Raw genomic sequence first — 20,104 nt, 5'->3', positions numbered from 1 at the left:
AACCAAGTTTTCATGTTTACCTTCTGCATTCACAACTTAATTTTGCAATTCCATACAAAAAAATGAAATTGAAAATGACATTTAACATGTTTAAAGTCATCGTTATTTTTCATGTTAATGTGTTTTTTAATTGTTATTATCCTCTTGATGTTTCATAACTTTTTAACAGGTTAGGGAGGACCCCCATTAATGGATATACTATTCTCATTTATGGGTATTATACTGTTAATATAGAACAGTATCAGTTTTCAGTGATTTTCTAATTAAATTTCAGAACAAAATATAATCACCCTGGTGGTTGTAACAGTTTCTCTCTTCATCTGCAATTTTCCATTTTTACTGTTTTGATGAAACAGCAATTTTCAATTATAAGATCAGGAGTTGAACCACACTTAAGAATTATAGGGAGACATACTTCTTTCTATTTACCAAATAAGGAGAAGTAAAGGTCCAACAGGGAGCTCGAGACAAGAGAATTCAAGGATGCCATTAATGCCTTTTTAAAATCTGCCAGAGCATCTATAATTTTTCAAAGTAGCTTAAGCCTTTTGCAAGACAACTGTTGAGTTGGTATTTCCTTGCCTTGTCATGCTTGTAGTCAAAATTTACTGCAAATATAAATTGTAAAAAAAAATTAACATTGTAAAATCAATTTTATTCTATTGATTCTTGCTTATATACATGTAGTTCTCTTAAATTTTTATTGCACCAGATGGGTGTCTCGACAATAAATGTCTCTTTGATAAACCTGGTCTATATAAGAAATTGTTAGCAATTCCTTTTTTGTGTACATATGTAACAATATTTTTTTTTTTTCAGATATATTGTAATTATGGTAGAAGGATGACCACAACAGAAATTGGATTAAATGTTCAACTGCTTCAAGACTTAAAACAGAAATATCCAGAAGTTGCTGAGCATGTTATAACCTTATGTGTTAGACAGGTACAAGTATTGTTTTTTTACCATTATAGGCAACATTCAAAACTTTGTACTTTCCTGTATATTTCGTATGTCATGTATGTAAGGCCAAAAATAAGATTAAAATTGTTTGATATTGCACTCAGATAAAAAGCAGCCTAACTAAAAAAAATTATGACACTTATCTTCAAAATTGTCTATCATGCTGTCACATTGTCTTCTTGTCCAAAACGTGTAAAATACTCCACCTGAATTCAAATGTGGCTTAAAAAAAATGTATTTTTTGTTGGTTGCTGTATATGTACATGTACCTTCAATATTAAGCAAATCCTGAAGACATATATATATATATAGATACATATACATGTACATTGATAAGATATATTTAACATGTTTAAGTTCAAATTAATAATTGATTGCAAAGCAATTTCAATATTTGAAATTAAATTGTTGAGAGCTGAGGAATCATCTACCAAACAAGATTTTGTGGTTGAACTTGATGATTGTAAGATATTATTACATGTAATCATATTGCTCATGCTTGAAGATATCGATATGATAATTGGTATATAGTTATATCATGTTTATGTAGTCTGATGATTTTGTGCAGAGTTAACTTATGATCCTATGTCTTGGAAAATTCACTCAAATATTCAGTTCCCACACCTTTTTTTTATCATTGATGATGCTTGATGAAAACTTGGAATGGGTAGTAAACAGCAAAACACTTTATTTTTAGTATATGTATGTTCTAAGTATACAGAAAAACAGAAAACACAAAATAACAAACTTTGGAAAAAGGGGGAGGGGAAAAATTATCCTTTCACCACGGTACCCGCAGGCTAAGATGCCTTACCTTAATTTCCTCCAGTCATAAAATTCTTTTTGAAAAATTCATTCTACAACAATTTATATAATTCATCACACACTTATAAATGCCAGCGAATTCATGGGTGTGATCTAGTATAGTTTACATCATGACATAGTTATAGATCAAGTATAGCATTTTGTTCCAGTACGGAGAAATTTTAACCAGTATGAAGCCATGCAATACTCTTAGAATGCTTGTTTATGCATGTTATGTATATGCTTTTTCTTAAAATGTTGTAAATTTGTTATTCCATTATAAACTAATTAAGATTTACAGTATTTTTTAAACTTACTCTTTGAAAAAAATAGCCAGACAAAACATAACTAAACAAGCACAATAACTTTACAAATAGTAAGCAACTATTGTGTCACTTTGTATTATGATAAATCAAAAAATCGCATTGGAGATTTCCACATGTTGCTGATTTTCATGCTGACTTTTTCTTTTTACAGAATAAAAACGATAGAAAGAAATGTATAGAAGCTCTTGATAGAGAAACACCCAATGCTTTATTTGGAAACGATCAATATATACCTAATAGATTACAGGACATGCACATTACTGACCAACGTACAAGGAGTGATTCTGCATCGAGTGGAATAAGTAGTGCAAGCACGTCTAGTTCATCCTCACATAAAATTCCGAGTGAATATAGACCTCCACCAATGGAGCCAAGTTTTACATCTGATTTTAATCAGTATGTGAAAAACCCTGGAAATTGTATACAGAACATTGAATGTCGTGTTGCATCTCCGAGTCCCCAGACAAAGACTAATAGTGTTCCTCAAGGGATTCGGCAAATTCCAGTTCAACATTTTCAAACTATACGCAGTCCCCAAGAAAAACCGTCAGGAAGCTCACAAAATCCTTTAGTTTATAATATTTTATATCAACAAGGTGACAATAGACTTCCACCAAGCAGTCATGGTGCTGTTGGGCATCCTAGTTATATAAATCAGCATGGAAATATAAACTATAGTTTGCAACGTTCACCCATCACTAGCCAAGCTACAATGAATCAGGGTCCTCCGGTGGCCCAGCGATCTTTCTCTGTGCAGCCTTTAGTAGAACATGGGCAATTGAACATTATTAGATTACAACCGGGTGATAGAACTCCAGTGTACCAACCAGGGAACTATAATCCCTCTGGTTTACATGGGTCACATAGTGAACCCTATTTAACTGGAATGGACAATGGTACAACACCTTGTAATAATTATTACACCCCTTTGGTTGTTAATGTTGGTACGCCACCTGCGTATCATCCTGAACACGGAATTTCTCAAAGTGCTAGTGACATCAACATAAGTGGGGCAGTTAATCCGCCCTCATTTAAATACTTGCCAGATCCTGTAGGAGGTACTAGTCACGGTGATAATGGACATTTTTATCCTTATTATCCAAACGACTCTCATATTTCGGGACACCCTCCTATAGCGTCTCGGAGCAGTAGTTCCGAAAGTGATCACAGTGTGATAGGAAATCCAGACGGTGAAAGACGTCATGTGTCCACGTTGACTTTTCAACCGAAAGTGGTGCCGTCACCCAGTTCTAGTCATAGTAGTCTTAGTTCCGATTCATCTCATAATCATCCGCCTCCTCCTGACATTCCTAGGAGACAGTCTGGTAATATACAGGAGGAAGCAGCATATACTCAAGGTAAAACGCAACATTAAATATAAATATGAATATATTCAGGGGATTGTTACTTTTTAGTCTTTTATATTTCTAATGCATAGACCACGATATTAAAACCAACACAAAGAATTAAGTAAACTCTTAACCTGAATATTGATGAATACATTTACAAACCATTTGCTTGATCATGTTGGAGGATAATTTTCAGGCATTTTGCATTAATTTGACCATGAAATTGTGTCAGTAAGAAGGCGGTTTTACCTGATGAACAAGAAACAAATATATACAACATAAAAAATGGATTTTTTGTATGATTGCCAATGAGACAACTGAAATACCAATGAAGTTGATGTAGGCAATTTAAGTAAAGACTTTCACTTTCTGTTGTGTCTGTATGTAATGTAATAACTGAAGCAAATAATTAAGCAACCAGGAAGTAAATCAAATAGTATTTGTTTTATTGTATATACAATGTACATCATGCACATTGTGTATAAAGATTACAGCTAATTATGAAATTATGTTAATGGTGAAATGAATGTTTCATTATTTTATTAAAGAACAATTACAACTTTTTTTATAAAGTATTACAAAATTTAAGACTGGAATGTGGTTGCTTAGGAAAATCCAGGTTGGTGATGGCAAATAGTGTGTGGTGCTCCATTACTCTTGTCTAAATAAATTAGATGTGGATGGAACGTTCTACATCTACATGATTAATGGGGTAGCAACCCAATGACAAAAACAAGAAAAATAAAAAAACAAAGAGACACTTGGAGCGGAATATAAAAATGTATATACAGTCTTCGAAAATAGAATTGTGTCTATACAGTACATTCTATGTCAAGTACTAAATGAATTAAACTCAAATTTTATAAATTCTGCTACATGTATCAACACTTAACTCTCCACATAACAAAATAAAGTTGTAGACTTCTTGGATAATTATAAGTGAACCTACAACATATTCACAAAATAACAACAACTAAAAAAGATATAAAAAATAAAAAATAAAGACATAGATATATTTATACATTTAAGACATATTTCATGTATTTTGTTATACCTCTATTTCGTGCTCTTGAAAAAAAATTCTGTATTTTTCAGGACCGTTCACTATCATGCAGGGATCTCCATGGCCTGTTTAACGATGGCGCCCCGCCATCGTTCAAATGTCTTGCGCCATCGTCAAATGACTCGCCCCATCGTTAAATTGTCTTGCGCCATCGTTAAATTGTCTTCCGCCATCGTTCAAAACTTCATCATTTTTGTAGCCCGACGCCATTTTTTTTATCAATTATAATCAAATGCATGTAATTGCATAACCCTTAGGCTTTTTATGTTATAATCCAACACAGTTCTAACGCCTGAGGGATATCCGGATTAAGATCGCTAATCACTTGTACCTGAGCTTGCACATGTAGATCAACAAACCAGACAGGAGAATACTATCTGAGGATAGACGATCCATTTGTCGAATTAATCAACTAAGTTCAGCAAATGATTATGATCATTTAGATTAAATAAATAAATTAATAATCCAGTTACAAAGAAAACAGTTTAACAAGTCGAACACGTGCTTTATTTTGACTTACGCAATCAGCATCCCCCTTTTTTAAGAAGTACAAAATAGGACGCAAAACAGTAAATATTATTTCATCACAAATAACTCGAGTACTGCTGTAACAATAATTTAGAATGACTTTAAAAGTTTAAAAGTAAAAACTTATAAATATTTCCTGTAAAGAAATATCGTATCGTAATTCCGAATTCATTTCGTATATTACAATCAAATTGATACATCCGCGTTTCCGGTTTCTATTCAGACTCGAAAGATGCATGTTGCACAGCATCAATTTGTCAGATAAAGTCATTAAAAACCTTTTCATTTGCTTTACAAATCTCTTTAACCTTTTACATAACCCGTACGAATCGTTTTGTTGTTGCTGCAAATCAGCCATACCGGTAATGAGTTCTGAATTTGACAGTGTCCACGAAAAATAAGCTCCACATCATATGATTTTTAACCCCCATAACAATTACCAAAAATACAAGAAATCTACATGGGGACCTTCATGACAGCTTTGGTCATTCTCGACTAAGGGGGGACCATGAAGACTTGGCATTTGAATGGTTAAAAACGGCAATAAATGAACATATTGATACTTCTAATTCTATAATGAAAATTCAAATAAATATAATTTAAATAAGCAATGAATTAGCATGTTCACCATTCCTTGAACGGAGGGATAAAATACTTCCGATCGCGCTACACTGTACAGCGTAGACACGGTTTGTAATGGTGAAAGTTCCTCCATGGTTCAATTTTCATCCATGGAGATCCCTGATCATGACCATGTTAACTAAAAAAAAAATCTGTATTTTTCAGGACCGTTCACTATCATGACCATGTTAACTAAAAAAAAATTCTGTATTTTTCAGGACCGTTCACTATCATGACCATGTTAACTAAAAAAAAAATTTCTGTATTTTTCAGGACCGTTCACTATCATGACCATGTTAACTAAAAAAATAACTTATCAGCATAAATTATTTTGTTAAAAATGAATTATATGTTTTTGTTTTTCAGCACTTATTAGTTTTCAAGATGATAGAATGTTAAAATTAAAACTTGATTTAGAATCAGAACTGAGAAAATTAGCCAAGCTAAGAAGTCAGGTGAATCAAATGGAGAAAAATATGTTAGAAAACAGACGCACCAATAGAAGTGTCAACTGTTCCCCATCAGTAAGTATAGAAAACAGACGTACCAATAGAAGTGTTAACTGTTCCCCTTCAGTAAGTATAGAAAACAGACGCACCAATAGAAGTGTTAACTGTTCCCCATCAGTAAGTATAGAAAACAGCGCACCAACAGAAGTGTTAACTGTTCCCCATCAGTAAGTAAAGAAAACAGACGCACCAATAGAAGTGTTAACTGTTCCCCATCAGTAAGTATAGAAAACAGCGCACCAACAGAAGTGTTAACTGTTCCCCATCAGTAAGTAAAGAAAACAGACGCACCAATAGAAGTGTTAACTGTTCCCCATCAGTAAGTATAGAAAACAGACGTACCAATAGAAGTGTTAACTGTTCCCCTTCAGTAAGTATAGAAAACAGACGCACCAATAGAAGTGTTAACTGTTCCCCATCAGTAAGTATAGAAAACAGCGCACCAACAGAAGTGTTAACTGTTCCCCATCAGTAAGTAAAGAAAACAGACGCACCAATAGAAGTGTTAACTGTTCCCCATCAGTAAGTATAGAAAACAGATGCACCAATAGAAGTGTTAACTGTTCCCCTTCAGTAAGTATAGAAAACAGACGCACCAATAGAAGTGTTAACTGTTCCCCATCAGTAAGTATAGAAAACAGACGCACCAATAGACGTGTTAACTGTTCCCCATCAGTAAGTATAGAAAACAGAGGCACCAATAGACGTGTTAACTGTTCCCCATCAGTAAGTATAGAAAACAGAGGCACCAATAGACGTGTTAACTGTTCCCCATCAGTAAGTATAGAAAACAGACGCACCAATAGAAGTGTTAACTGTTTCCCTTCAGTAAGTATAGAAAACAGACGCACCAATAGAAGTGTTAACTGTTCCCCATCAGTAAGTATAGAAAACAGAGGCACCAATAGAAGTGTTAACTGTTCCCCTTCAGTAAGTATAGAAAACAGAGGCACCAATAGAAGTGTTAACTGTTCCCCATCAGTAAGTATAGAAAACAGAGGCACCAATAGACGTGTTAACTGTTCCCCTTCAGTAAGTATAGAAAATAGAGGCACCAATAGAAGTGTTAACTGTTCCCCATCAGTAAGTATAGAAAACAGAGGCACCAATAGAAGTGTTAACTGTTCCCCATCAGTAAGTATAGAAAACAGACGCACCAATAGACGTGTTAACTGTTCCCCTTCAGTAAGTATATATTGCTGATGCAAAGATGTAGACTTACCTTAAGATACATCATTTTTCCCAATGCGCAACATTAAAGCTTAAGGTTGCCCAAAAGTTTCAGTGCAATTGGACTGATTGCATGAGCATCACATACTTCTTTTTTTTTTGGTTAGGGGGCAGGGGGCATTGTTTTTTTTCTTGCATATGGATGCTAATTCAGTGGCCACAGTGATTTATTTTTTATTTTCATCCTTAAAACAATAAAGAAAGATTGCAACCTATTGAAGTTTTACTTCTAATTTTGAGTAGTTCGGTTAAAAAATTCATTTTTAAATTCAAATTTCAGCATATTAGAATTGTCATTTCCTATTGGTTGACAGATACTTGCATGTGAAAATTTATACATCTTCTTGATATCATTGAAAATTTAAATTTACTATTTTTAGATAGAAGATGTTGCCAAGTTAAGGGAGGTGAACCGAAGGTTACAGACAGACATCCAGGTCATGACAAGGGAGATTGATAATTATAATAATGGTCTATGTAAGTCTTATATAGCTGACTAGGCCGTACAGGGACCTACAGTTGTCAATTTCTATGTCTTTGGTCTCTGGTGGTAAGATGTCTAATTGGCAATCATACCAGATTGTCTTATATATATATTATATGCAGAAAGACCAATTCCCTGTTTATAGGATACAGATATAAACAATTATAATAACCTGATAACTACTTATTATGCACAAAATATTGATACAGTTTTATTTTTAACAGGTTATAGAACCGAACTTTACCGAATTATTCCATGAAGTAATATATGTGCAAAATTCTTTATATAATACAGTACTTATATTGTGGATTTAAGAATTTCCAGTAATGTATTGAGACAAGTTTTAATGTCTGTACTTTTTGTTACAGTGGCATGCATCAACCCTTGATAATTTTGTTGTAACTTGTGACACACCGAAAGATCATGATAGAATAAACAGGATGATACTTACATACTGCTACTAATCATCATGTTGGTTTATCTAACAATAGCCACCAGTAATAATGGCCAATCTTAAATTAAGAAACAGCCAGTAGAAATACCTACAGGATTTTCAAGCTCATGAGATGAAAACAACAGACAATGCCATGACAAAAAAAGGAAAGCAAACAGCAGCCTACAAAATACAACATAGAAAAACTAAGCGACACCAACACCTGGCCTTGAAGGCTTAAAACTTTGCTCAGTGCTCGAAGCTCAAAAATCATGCTCGAAACATGAAATCCGGCAATTTCATTGGTTGATTTTCAAGTCTGAGTACAAAAATCATGCTCGAAAGTTTTATGACCGTGAGGCCTGGCCTTGGAGGCATAAAACTTTGCTCAGTGCTCAGAGCACAAAAATCATGCTCTAAACATGAAATTCAGCAATTTGATTGGTTGATTTTCGAGTACGGGTACAAAAAACTGACTCGAAAGTTTTATGACCGTGAGGCCTGGGGTAATCATGAGTAACTGTTATGTCTTTGAAATTTGAATGACTTGTTAGATTAATGTTTTATTATTGTTTTGTAGTACCATTAGGAGTCTGTGACCCTAATGCACTAGAGCAACAGAACTTTTTCCAGAACATGAATCCAGGACAAAGGGGGAGTATTTTTGCTCCCCCTCCTCCAGATCCACCTACCAGTGATTGTAAGTATGCAGTAGTGCTAAAAAAATATGTACTTTTCTGTTGTGATCTTATGTTCTCATCACCTGCCACTCAAATTGTTATGCATAATTTGTAAAATATGGAAATACTGTGGCCATATAAAACTGAAATCTTTAAAATTTATGAAAAAATATGTTTTTCAAACCAAATATATAAATAAAAAAAACGTGATGTAAGAGAGCCAAAGATAACAGAGGGACATTTAAACTGACTACTCCATGGCTTAAAAAGAAAAAGACATACAGACAGAACACAACATAGAAAACAAACTGACTACTCCATGGCTTAAAAAGAAAAAGACATACAGACAGAACACAACATAGAAAACAAACTGACTACTCCATGGCTTAAAAAGAAAATGACATACAGACAGAACACAACATAGAAAACAAACTGACTACTCCATGGCTTAAAAAGAAAATGACATACAGACAGAATTTACATTATCTATGTTATTGTTGTAATTTATAGCTGTTTGTTTCTGACATAATAAAGCTGTTTGTTTCTGACATGATAAAGATTTGTTTTTCTATTTTTGTTTCAGCACCACCACCACCTTTACCCCCACGGATCCATGCCATTCCTCCTGCCCCACCCCAACAACCTCCAACAGGGTCAGGGGATTCAGATGGGGATGGAGAGCAGTGGAGTTGTTCAGCCTGTACCCTTCTAAATCATCCTGCCTTAAACAAGTGTGAATGCTGTGAAATGCCAAGAATCAACTCTTCACCCCCATCAACAGGTAGAGTGAGCCACACCCACCCAGGCAATCAACAATTGTGTTTCTGTCATGATAAATGATTCTTGTTAGAAGTTGAAAGTAGAAAGTGAAAGTAGACTGTGATAATCATGTTTTGTTCTATTTTTAGCTAGTAATCATTTCATTCTCATTTCACATTAAATATATATAAAAATAGAAAGAGTGAAATTGGTTTATCAGAAATCATAATGCAATAGTATTATATGTGTGAAATATGAGCATACAGGGCAGTTTTTGTTTGAATTGTTTATTATCCAAATCTTTTCAAATGACAAAAAGTGCAGAAATATAACAAATATCTGAAGAGGTATAGTGCATGACGTATTCGTTGTTGCTATATGTTGTTCATAATTACATGTCAAGTTATTTTCACTCATTTTAAAAATTTGCTCTTTTTTTATGCCTAATATATTTTCCCCCCTTTATATTGAAATGAAAATAGGGTTTTCATGAATATGATAAGGAACGTGAATAAAATTTGCATTTTTTATTACAAGCACAAAGAAGGAATTAAATGATATTCAGATTCAGTTGACTATTGTCATTCATTTTGTACAGGTTGGACATGTTATACTAAAACAAATGCATCTATTACAAAATCACAGAGTTAGGCCAAAGAAAAGTTTATACAATTTTAAGTGGACATTCACTGTCAGTTTCTTCATCCGTTATGATAGCATGAAATATTTAGAAAGTTCTGACTCTTGCATTAAAAGTTGTATTCAGACTAGACCAAATTTTGAATTCTGTGTGTATACCATATCCTTATTTAATTTTATTTTCCTTATTCATACTTATGTAAGTTGTTGTGCTTTTTTTTTCTTTTCTTAGTTTTAAATTTCTTTTGGTCAGTTGGGCTATGGCACACAGAAATATATTTAGGTCTTTCTCAGTTATAGTTTTAAGATGAAAGTTATTGTGGTGGCTAGGTTTGAAATTTTTTTGGGGGTTTTCTTTTACAATAGGAATTTGTCCTCAAAACTGACAAAAGGAATAATTTATGCCGAGTATTTGATGTAATGATAAATCAGAATATAGGGTTAAGATTTAGTGATTTAAATTATTTCTTGTAGCATATTAGTTTTAAAAAAAAAAACCCACAAACAATGTATTAGAACACCCAAATTCATCAGACAATTTGTCAAATTGAATATCCATATCATTCAATGTTTATAAAAACAACAAATAAGCTACAAACAGCCATAAGGGTGGGCAAATATCAATTTCAAAAATCACTCAGAAAATTTTCAAAAAGAAAAGACAATCTAATTATATTACAGCTCTCTCTCCACAGTTTGCCTAAAAGGATAAGAGTCAATCCCCTTTATTCCTGTTCTAAAATTCATTATGTCAATCAGTGAAATAAAAGCCACCAAATATCTTGTAGTATGTTTTATTTAAACAACTCAAATGAATTTTCTAAAAGGTCTTCAAACAGAATGCAAAATAGAACATTGTCAGATCCTACGCGAATTTGGACATGAGGGTCTGTATTTTGATTAGATTATGCTACCGTAAATAATGTTTAGATGGAGATGACAATGAAATTGCATGTTGGTCACAAGCAGTACAAGATTTGCATGTTATACACAACCGTACACCTGTTTTTGTTTTCATTGTTTTTATTGTGTAAAATGTGTTTATTTCGTTGCAGGTGTATCTTCACATGGGACTTAACACCAGCATGCTAGTTTTGGACCTGGTTTTATTTTTATCATTTGAATGTCTCAGATGTTGTTATGTAGATTCAGATATAACCAATCCGACTACCTGACCAATTTTCATTCTCCGTGAAAACCTTTCGTCTGTCTTTCATTTAAGCTCTTTACTTTTTTCAAAGCTTACAGTTACTGTGGATTTATATTTTTCTTCTCAAATTTTTTTGTGAATTTAGTGAATTCTTTGGGGATGTTTTATTTTAGGGTTTTAATAATCGCTGCAAACAAACATATAGGCCAATACATATATACAAGCTTATACAGAATTTTGGATTGGGTAAACTTAAAATTTCAGGGTTAAACTCTTACTTGCGAAGCTTAAAGAAAATAGTGCCAGACAAAAACTCCTACCTGTGCAGCTTAAAGAAAATAGTGCCAGACAAAAAAATCTGAATCCACAGTACACACATATTTGTATTTATATTATACAGGTTTAATTATTGTTGTTAAATTAAAAAAAATATTTTTGAAATTATCTTTTTTATTTGAAACAATTTTGTCCGTTTAATTATAAGTTTCTTGGAATAACTTGGGAGTTATAAATAAATTTATATATTTGCTTCACTATATATTTTCAGTGTCACTAGATTTGTAATTGAACAATTTTTATAGAAGATTTCCAACCCCTGTGATAGATTTATATACTCATTATTTTGTTTTTGCACCTTAGGCCAATTTAAGAAATGTCAGTGTTTCAGGTTCCCTTTTCTTATTGTTTTGGAGATGGGTTATTGCCTTAGGCCAACATGAAAAATGTCTATTTCAGGCTCCTCTTTTTTATTGTTAAGGAGTTAGATAATTAATGTTATTGATATAAAAATAAAGAGTTGTATGGTTCGAATAAAATTATTGAGATTGGTAATAATTTATATCTTATAATTTTTTTTAACTTTCCACCATTGTGAGAACCAAGGGAACTAATACAGATGTAAAGAGTTTTAATTGAAACAATACTGAAGTTAAAACTTCATTAGTTATTGACAAATTTACCCTACTTTTTACACCGAAACCTGAAACTCATTCCATTTTTGGTTGGCCTCAATTCTATGTTTCAGTTTGTTTTAAGAAAGAAAATAATAACTAAATCAATCTATGAAGAATTTCCTTTAAACAGAGAGTTAATCTAAAGCCAGTATTTCCTATTGTTGTCGTTCATGAATAGATTCAAGATTTATTACTTTTGGAACTTTATATAGTTTTATTCACTATTTTGTCATTTGGATTTATCCATTGTACACAGGGTACACATCTGCAAATTTTTTAGACAAAAAATGGCAATACTGTTGAGTGTGGACTCATTGATATTCATTGAATACTAATTCTTCTGGAAATGTGGGTATACAAAAAAAAACATATTTTCAAAAATTTATGAATTTAAATTTTCTATCATTCTATAGGTTTACTGATAATTTACATGCTAGAATAAAAATTCTATGAAAATACGATAATTCCAAAATCCAATTGTTATACTGGAAAATCAAGGAATTCACAGTATTGTAGATTTACTTAAATTTAAAGAACTTTGAAAAAAGGTATTTGGCTTCACCAGTTATACTATGCATGCAGTTATCTATGCACAACCTTTGTTTACATAAGAAAATCCAGGTGTTTTTCAGGTGACTGAATTGAAAAAGTGTATTACTTAAAGGCAATTTTACGTTTGATAATTTTTTTGTCACATTTTTTATGTCCATCTAAGATTGTATCAGGTATTTCAAAATTTGTACAAGATTGTGAAATAAAATAATTCTGACTATTTTCAAAGTATAAGGTTTGATTTATAGAAATAATGGCAATTTTGAATTGTAATTTTTGAAAGACGCAGCATAAAGTAAAACCTATTTGATACCACTCCCTTTAAAAAAAAAAGCCTTCACAACATTTACATAAAAGCTTGCATATAATCTGGCGCTTTGCTACAACAATTAATTTATGGAAGCTTTTTTGGAAGCTTTTTCCTTTAAAGTGTACAATTTTTCTAGGTATTTAATTCAATTCAGAGATTTAACATTACAAGAGGTATGACTCCATATAAATCCAATTCTTGACTGTGATTTAATTTTATATTTTACAAATGGCAGAAGTTTGTAACCTTTTAAAAAATAATTTCAGCCACTATTTATATTGTAAAACATTATATCTGTTTCCTGCTCCTAACCTACCTTGAATTTTAATACTTACGTATAATCTTTACAGCTTCATCGGATAGAAATCAACCAAAAAAAGTTAAATAATGGAAAGTATGTAAACCAACTTATTTTCGCGGATACTTTATTTCACGTTTAGCCCTTTTGATTCCATTTCGCGGTAATTTAATTTCCCGATTTTATAACTAACTTGATGTAGTTAAATAAGGAAAGATGCAAGTTTTACATATTCGCAACGATTTAAATTTGCGTTATTTTTTTACTCGCGAAAGTCGCGAAATTTAGTTGGTTTACAGTATGTAAATGTTTGAAAATCCCTACTCTTTTAAGGAAGGGGGGCAGCAAACAATGGTATATTTTATTTGGCCTTAGGGAGGCAGCAAACAATGGTATATTTTATTTGGCCTTATATGAATTTCACTTTACTTTCATATGTAGTTACACCATGCAATTTGTCATTTCAGAATCTAATGCATTCTGGATAATATTTTCAAAAAGTGGCACCAAAACTTTGATTTGTTTAAAGCATACTAACAATGGAAATTCAAATAATAAAGTAACATCATTTTCATTTTGGTGAAGGAACAATGAGTTACCCATAATCCTTTGGATTCTGAAATGTAGCTACACCATGCAATTTAAAACACATTGTAAGAAACAACCTGAAATAAGACATTTGCTCATGGATGTATTTATTTATCCCGCCATATTTTCTAGACAATCATTTTGTCTGTTACTGTAAAATAACTTGTGCGTCAGTGATTTTTCTAGAATAGATTAAATTGTATACATATAAAACAGAACGCCATTCTTAAGCTTTAATTGAAGAATATTAAAAGATGTTGTGCCATGAAAATTATCCAAAAGAATTTTCATATTAGCCTTGAAAAATTTTGAAAGTTCGTTAGAACTCTTATGATTTTTTAAGGATCTTTGATCACAACTTGAGGAATTCCAATGAATTATTGTTTATGTAGTTTTTAGAACATCAGATTTTATAACAGTTTGACAATATAGAAATCTGCAAAATAAATTATCAGTATTTCGATGATAAAGATAACAACCCTTTTGACCAAAAATCTATGAGTAAAATCTTTCATAAGGCATGAATATTACCAGTATAAAATATGATCAATTTTATTTTGAGATTTTTTGTAAAAAGAGTCCCTTTATTTTTTAAAATACATGAAGCTAGTTATTCCCTAATAGACATTTAAAGGGAGAATTTCCAGTTATGGAAAGAATAGCTATTTATATACATTTAAACCATACATTGATTTGAGGCGCCATGTTAAAGAATAAGCTTTCTGCTTGAGTTAAGGGGAGATAATACAAAATTATTTCAATGTTTTGTACATGTTCTATGCCTATATTGATAAAGGGAGGCTTTATACTTTTTATTTCAAGAAAATAATTGTATTTAAAGACTTGCCCTTTGTGAAAGATTTTTATGATTTGGATAAACAAATTTGAAAGGAAATGGTCATGTTTGAGATTTAAATAATTATTTAAACAATTGGTACAGGGGCTTGTACCATGCTCACTGTATTGACTGTTACAAAACATTGAAACAAGGGTACTGAATCTGTGTTTACTAAGCAGGAAGTGAAAATACCTCATTTTCAAGGTATTAATCATCTGTTTAAAAATTGTCATCTCTTTTAGTAAAAAAAAAAATCCAGTCATCTGTAGGCATTGAAATACTGTAAAATTTAGAAATTATTGCGTGCATTTATTATAGAGATTTTGTCATTTAAGACTAAAACACAATTTTAACTTTTGAGATATTGAGAAAAATTCTGGTTAATTCATAAAAAGATTTCAAAATGTGAGTTTAAATTATTGCGATTATAACCCTATCACATTTTTTGCAATAAATTCTAAATTTACAGGATGTGATCAGCTAAATACAATATTGTCTATTTAGAACTAGTAGTGTACTTCCAAGTTAATTTCTTTTAATTGTTTCTCAGATTTCATGGTCTTTCATTTTAATGTGGTGTTTACAAAAATGTATGAGGCCAAAATGAATGAAAGTAGTTGTGTTCAGTGTTTTCTTTTCTATCCTATTTACATACCTCAAAATACTGATTTAAAACAAAAAAAATTGTTTACCATTTTTGAGGTAAATCCTTACAACATTTACTCAAAGTAAAATAACTGAGCAAAAAATAATTGAATGTTTAACGTTTACATGGTCACTTTTTAATTTGTCTTTACTATGTGTAGATAGATGAACTGTTACAAAACATTTAACCATAAATTTCTATAAAAACTGATAAAATTATTTTTACATTCTTTCGTGGCTAGATCTATTATGATATTAAAATTCATTTGTTATTGAAAGTATGAGAATTATATGTTAAAAATTTGAAAACAACACAATTAATAACTTCATGTGTCCGAGGCAGATTCAGTGAAGAAGTCCGTACTTTAGATTTTTGATCAGACATATGTCTGGTTTATGCAATGTAAAGCTTCACAATTAAGGAACATTTCATTTGTTTAAAAAGATAGAAACCAAAAGGACATTATAACAATAGAAACCATGTTTGATTAGTCTGCAGACCATTGTTTACACATGTATAACAGTAAAAGGGCATTTTTGTTTTAAAAAGTATGGTATTCTGAATAAATCATTGTCATATGCATCAACTTTTGTAAAAAAAAAAAAATGTAAATTTTATGCTGTTTTCTAGAAAATCTTATATTCATACAAAACCAATTTTTTACTTGAAAATCATGTAGATTTGTGGTAAATATAGATTCTACCACTGCATCCAGTGTAATACAATATGTATCCACTCTAGACAGTTAAATTTTCAAATTTAAAACGTGAGGCTCGCCGAGCGTTTTAAATATTTAAAATTTAACTGTCGAGAGTGGATAAATATCGTATTACACGAGATTTGGTGGTGGAATCTGTTTCTCTAATTATTTTCAAACAATACGCAGGCAAACTTATTCCTTCTTTGCGACTGATCTGCAAAAAGATGTGTTCTTTCTATGTGATGTCATCAGGCATGGTCGCCTTATTTCATGCCGTCACAATAGGAAATTCAGAGGAAAACAAGAAAATTCGACATCATAATCGGATTTTAACCAATGAACAACTGAGATCAAATGAACCACACGTTGATTAAATTTTTTTATACAATGGGTGCAGAGAGGGATAAATTGATGAAAAATTAGAGAAACATTATTATCTCTAATTATGTATAACTGTGTATTCATTTATTTTTGTGGATTGCTAAAAACTTTTATATTCGTGGATATTTCATTTCATGGTTTTGCCGAACTCTGTATACAAAGCCTATTGAAAATATGTTATTCGTTTAACATCTGAATTAGTGGTTAATTTGTACTCGCGAAACCCACGAAAATTGGTATCCTACGAAAAATACTGAATCCACAGTACATTACTTTTGGAGAGCTTATTAATACAAAAGAATAAATGAATTTGTTGCTAGTTTTTCACAAGATCTCTCATCAAATTGTCTAAATTCGCGGTTCAAAATCGAATGACTTCTGGGTAATATTTTCAAAAGCGTACACCAAAACGTTGTGATTGGTTTAAAATGTTGTAAACAATGGAAATTCAACCAATGACATAATGTTATTTTCATTTTGGTGTACGAACAATGAGATTACCCATAGTCCTTTAGATTCTGAAAATGCGAATAATGAAATGTTTTTCTCTGTAGTCCACTTTGACTGTTACTTAATAGAAGGTTACTCTCATGTAGATGTTTTTTCTGTGGCTAATGACTTTGTGCAATGACTTATTTTAGAGAAATACAGTACATTACAAGTTCATGTTTGTTTTTTTAATATTTTTATTATTTCTTAGCTGTTTTTCATGCGAAGTTGTTAATTTTAGAAAATAGTATATTTAGAAATTACACACTATTTTTATTTGGAAAAGGAGGGGGGATTTAGACAAGAATTGAACCTTTAATGTTGAATTGTAAAAAGATTAGTCATCAAAAGGTTGTGATGAAATATATAAAGTTGAAGGTGTTAGTAAAGTTGGAATCCAGACATACTTATAAGACATGTCCAAAATGTTCAAATGGTTGTTCATTAATTTCAAAAGTTTAAATAGTTTTTAAAGTTCAATTGAGATTACAGTAGTAATTTTTAATATCAAAACAAAAAAAGGCTTTTGTAAAACACATCCAGACATAGAGGAGAAACATTACCTTTTTTTGTGATTTTTTTTACAGAAAAAAATGAGCATTTAATTTGAATGTACTGTATCTATATACTGTTAGATGATTTTATATTGTTTATCATGTTTATGATGAATTCCATTTTAATAATCTATTTATAGCTTACTCAGATGCTTATCTCACATAAAAACAATCCCAGGATCTTTACTCTATGGGTTTTTCATCTTGCCAAAAAAGGGGGGGTCTTATTTAGAATTGGTTGTTCTTGTTTTTCTACTGTTGTTAGCAAAGCCATACTAATAGTATGTCTATGTAGTTGTTTCATCCATCTTTTGTTATCAACTGATTTTGAATATGGTATTTGTTCCTCTAGAGTAAAAATCCTGGAATTGATAAACTTTTCTGCCAATTAAATATCCCATATAAATTGTAAACAGAATCTGAATGGTAAGCCAAAAAGGTGGTGACTTTTAGCAAGTGATGCTAAAAAATGATATATGTCTTTTTGATATACTTTGTTTTAAATATCTATTTAAAGAATGTTCGGTATTTGTTATCTTTGTCAACAGAATTAATTGTAATTTGAATTAAGAAAAATCTATATAGATACAACGTCGTACTTTTAGAACTAACAATGGAGCAAAACCTTTTAGAAACAGAAATATTATCTTGAACTATCTTTTAGAAACAGAAATATCTTGTTCAATAGAAAAGATATTTACAATTTTCCTGTTTTCAATTTTCGTCCAAATACAAAATAAAACGCATCTATTATATGAATACTGCAATTAATTCTTGTACTTAATATAAGACACGAGAAAATTTTTCTGTTCAAATAATAATACATGTTAGCGATCTTAAAGTAAATTTAAAACAAAATGAAGTAGAAATTAAGAATATCAAAAGGTATTAAATGTTAAAGATAGATTGGTTACTATTTAACGACATTTTGGTTTGAATGTGGTGCTTGTATGAGTAGACTTTATACTGAGTCTTTTGAGTTTGTACTATATTAAAGCTTATAATAATATTTATGCACGATTCTGTGCATATGATTCACTTGTGTATAAAAATAATTATTATTATGAGAAATAAATTGTTGATATTTAATTAACTTTGTGCATTTTATTTCATGATTGACTTCAATTTCATTAAGTGGTGATACTTTTTTCGAGGTATGGTATTTTCAATTGGAAAAACTAGACTGAGCAACAAGAAACCTACCAAATGAAAAATTAACAAATAAATTTTGGAACTAAAATCATCTCTTTCGTTGTAAAAAAATGTTTGTTTTTCAAACAACCCTCGTTGTCAATTTCTTAATGTACATGTAAGTCAAGATATGAAGCATTCCTGTAGTTTGAATTTGATGGGATGCATGTGTTCAACATAGTCACCAAACTTTAAAATATTAAATAAGAAGACATCAGTTTTATAGTGGGATGTGAGGTTAAAGAATAACGCTAGTTTCTTTTCATTCTTCCTAAAACCCTGTTATGAAGTAAACCTAATATGAATAAAAATACAAGTCAGCAAGAACACAATTGGCTCCTATTAGAATGCCTTTATATTGTTGAAAGAGCGGCGATGGATACTAAAGAAACATTCATACCTACAAGTGAAAAACAAACTGACTTTGTTTGAAAAAATGACTTCCAAATATAACAAATATGTTGTCACTTGAGAAACCATGCATTTTAATAATATTGATTTCAGAGAATTTTGTTAGAATCTCAGTGACGTTTATAACAAGATACCTTTAATTGATCTGTCTGTTTTTCTTATACTGTATGCAATAGGTCTACTATATATGGTGTTTGGATTGATTGTAAGGTGTACATATCTAGCTGGTAGGTGTCATCTGACCGTGACCTCATTTTGAAGGTTCAGTGGTTAAGATTAAAGTTTTTGAGTTATGTTCTTTTTTTCTGATACTATATGCAAAAAGTGAACTAAATTTGGTGTATGGACATATTTTATGATGTACCTTTCTGTCTCACAGGAATTATTTGACCTTGACCCCATTTTCATGGTTCATTGCTCAGTGTAAAGGTTTTGTGTTTTGGTCTGTTTTTCTTAAACTATAAGCAATAGGTCAACTATATTTGTTGTATGGAAGATAGTTAGCTTTAGTGTTCATCTGATTTTGCCCTCATTTCCATGGTTCATTGGTCAATGTATAGTTTTCTTGGTTTAGTCTGTTTCTTAGAAACTATAAGCAATCGATCAACTATATTTAGTGTATTGAATGATTATAAGATGTACATGTATTTAGTGT

General features: G+C 31.2%; 1 protein-coding gene across 4 annotated transcripts in view; it reads left to right on the top strand.

The window, feature by feature from the left end:
• LOC139492010 (TGF-beta-activated kinase 1 and MAP3K7-binding protein 3-like) overlaps positions 1-18,936 on the top strand; it is a 28,209-nt gene extending 9,273 nt beyond the window's left edge. For 2 of the 4 annotated variants that reach the window (XM_071280044.1, XM_071280043.1), the window contains exons 2-8: positions 820-945; positions 2,245-3,451; positions 6,021-6,178; positions 7,774-7,870; positions 8,891-9,010; positions 9,574-9,771; positions 11,444-18,936. In XM_071280044.1, the coding sequence (XP_071136145.1) occupies positions 844-945; positions 2,245-3,451; positions 6,021-6,178; positions 7,774-7,870; positions 8,891-9,010; positions 9,574-9,771; positions 11,444-11,466 (1,905 nt within the window). In that variant the 5' untranslated portion in view covers positions 820-843 and the 3' untranslated portion in view covers positions 11,467-18,936. Of the gene's footprint in view, positions 1-819; positions 946-2,244; positions 3,452-6,020; positions 6,179-7,773; positions 7,871-8,890; positions 9,011-9,573; positions 11,049-11,443 lie in introns of those variants that run through there. The other 2 variants (XM_071280041.1, XM_071280042.1) reach the window with 1 other exon arrangement.
• Positions 18,937-20,104: the final 1,168 nt, after the last annotated feature.

Source organism: Mytilus edulis, chromosome 10 (assembly GCF_963676685.1).
Source record: "Mytilus edulis chromosome 10, xbMytEdul2.2, whole genome shotgun sequence".
Taxonomy (NCBI): Eukaryota; Metazoa; Mollusca; class Bivalvia; order Mytilida; family Mytilidae; genus Mytilus; species Mytilus edulis.
Note: the sequence above shows the minus strand (reverse complement) of the source record. Positions and strands in the feature narration are given on the sequence as shown.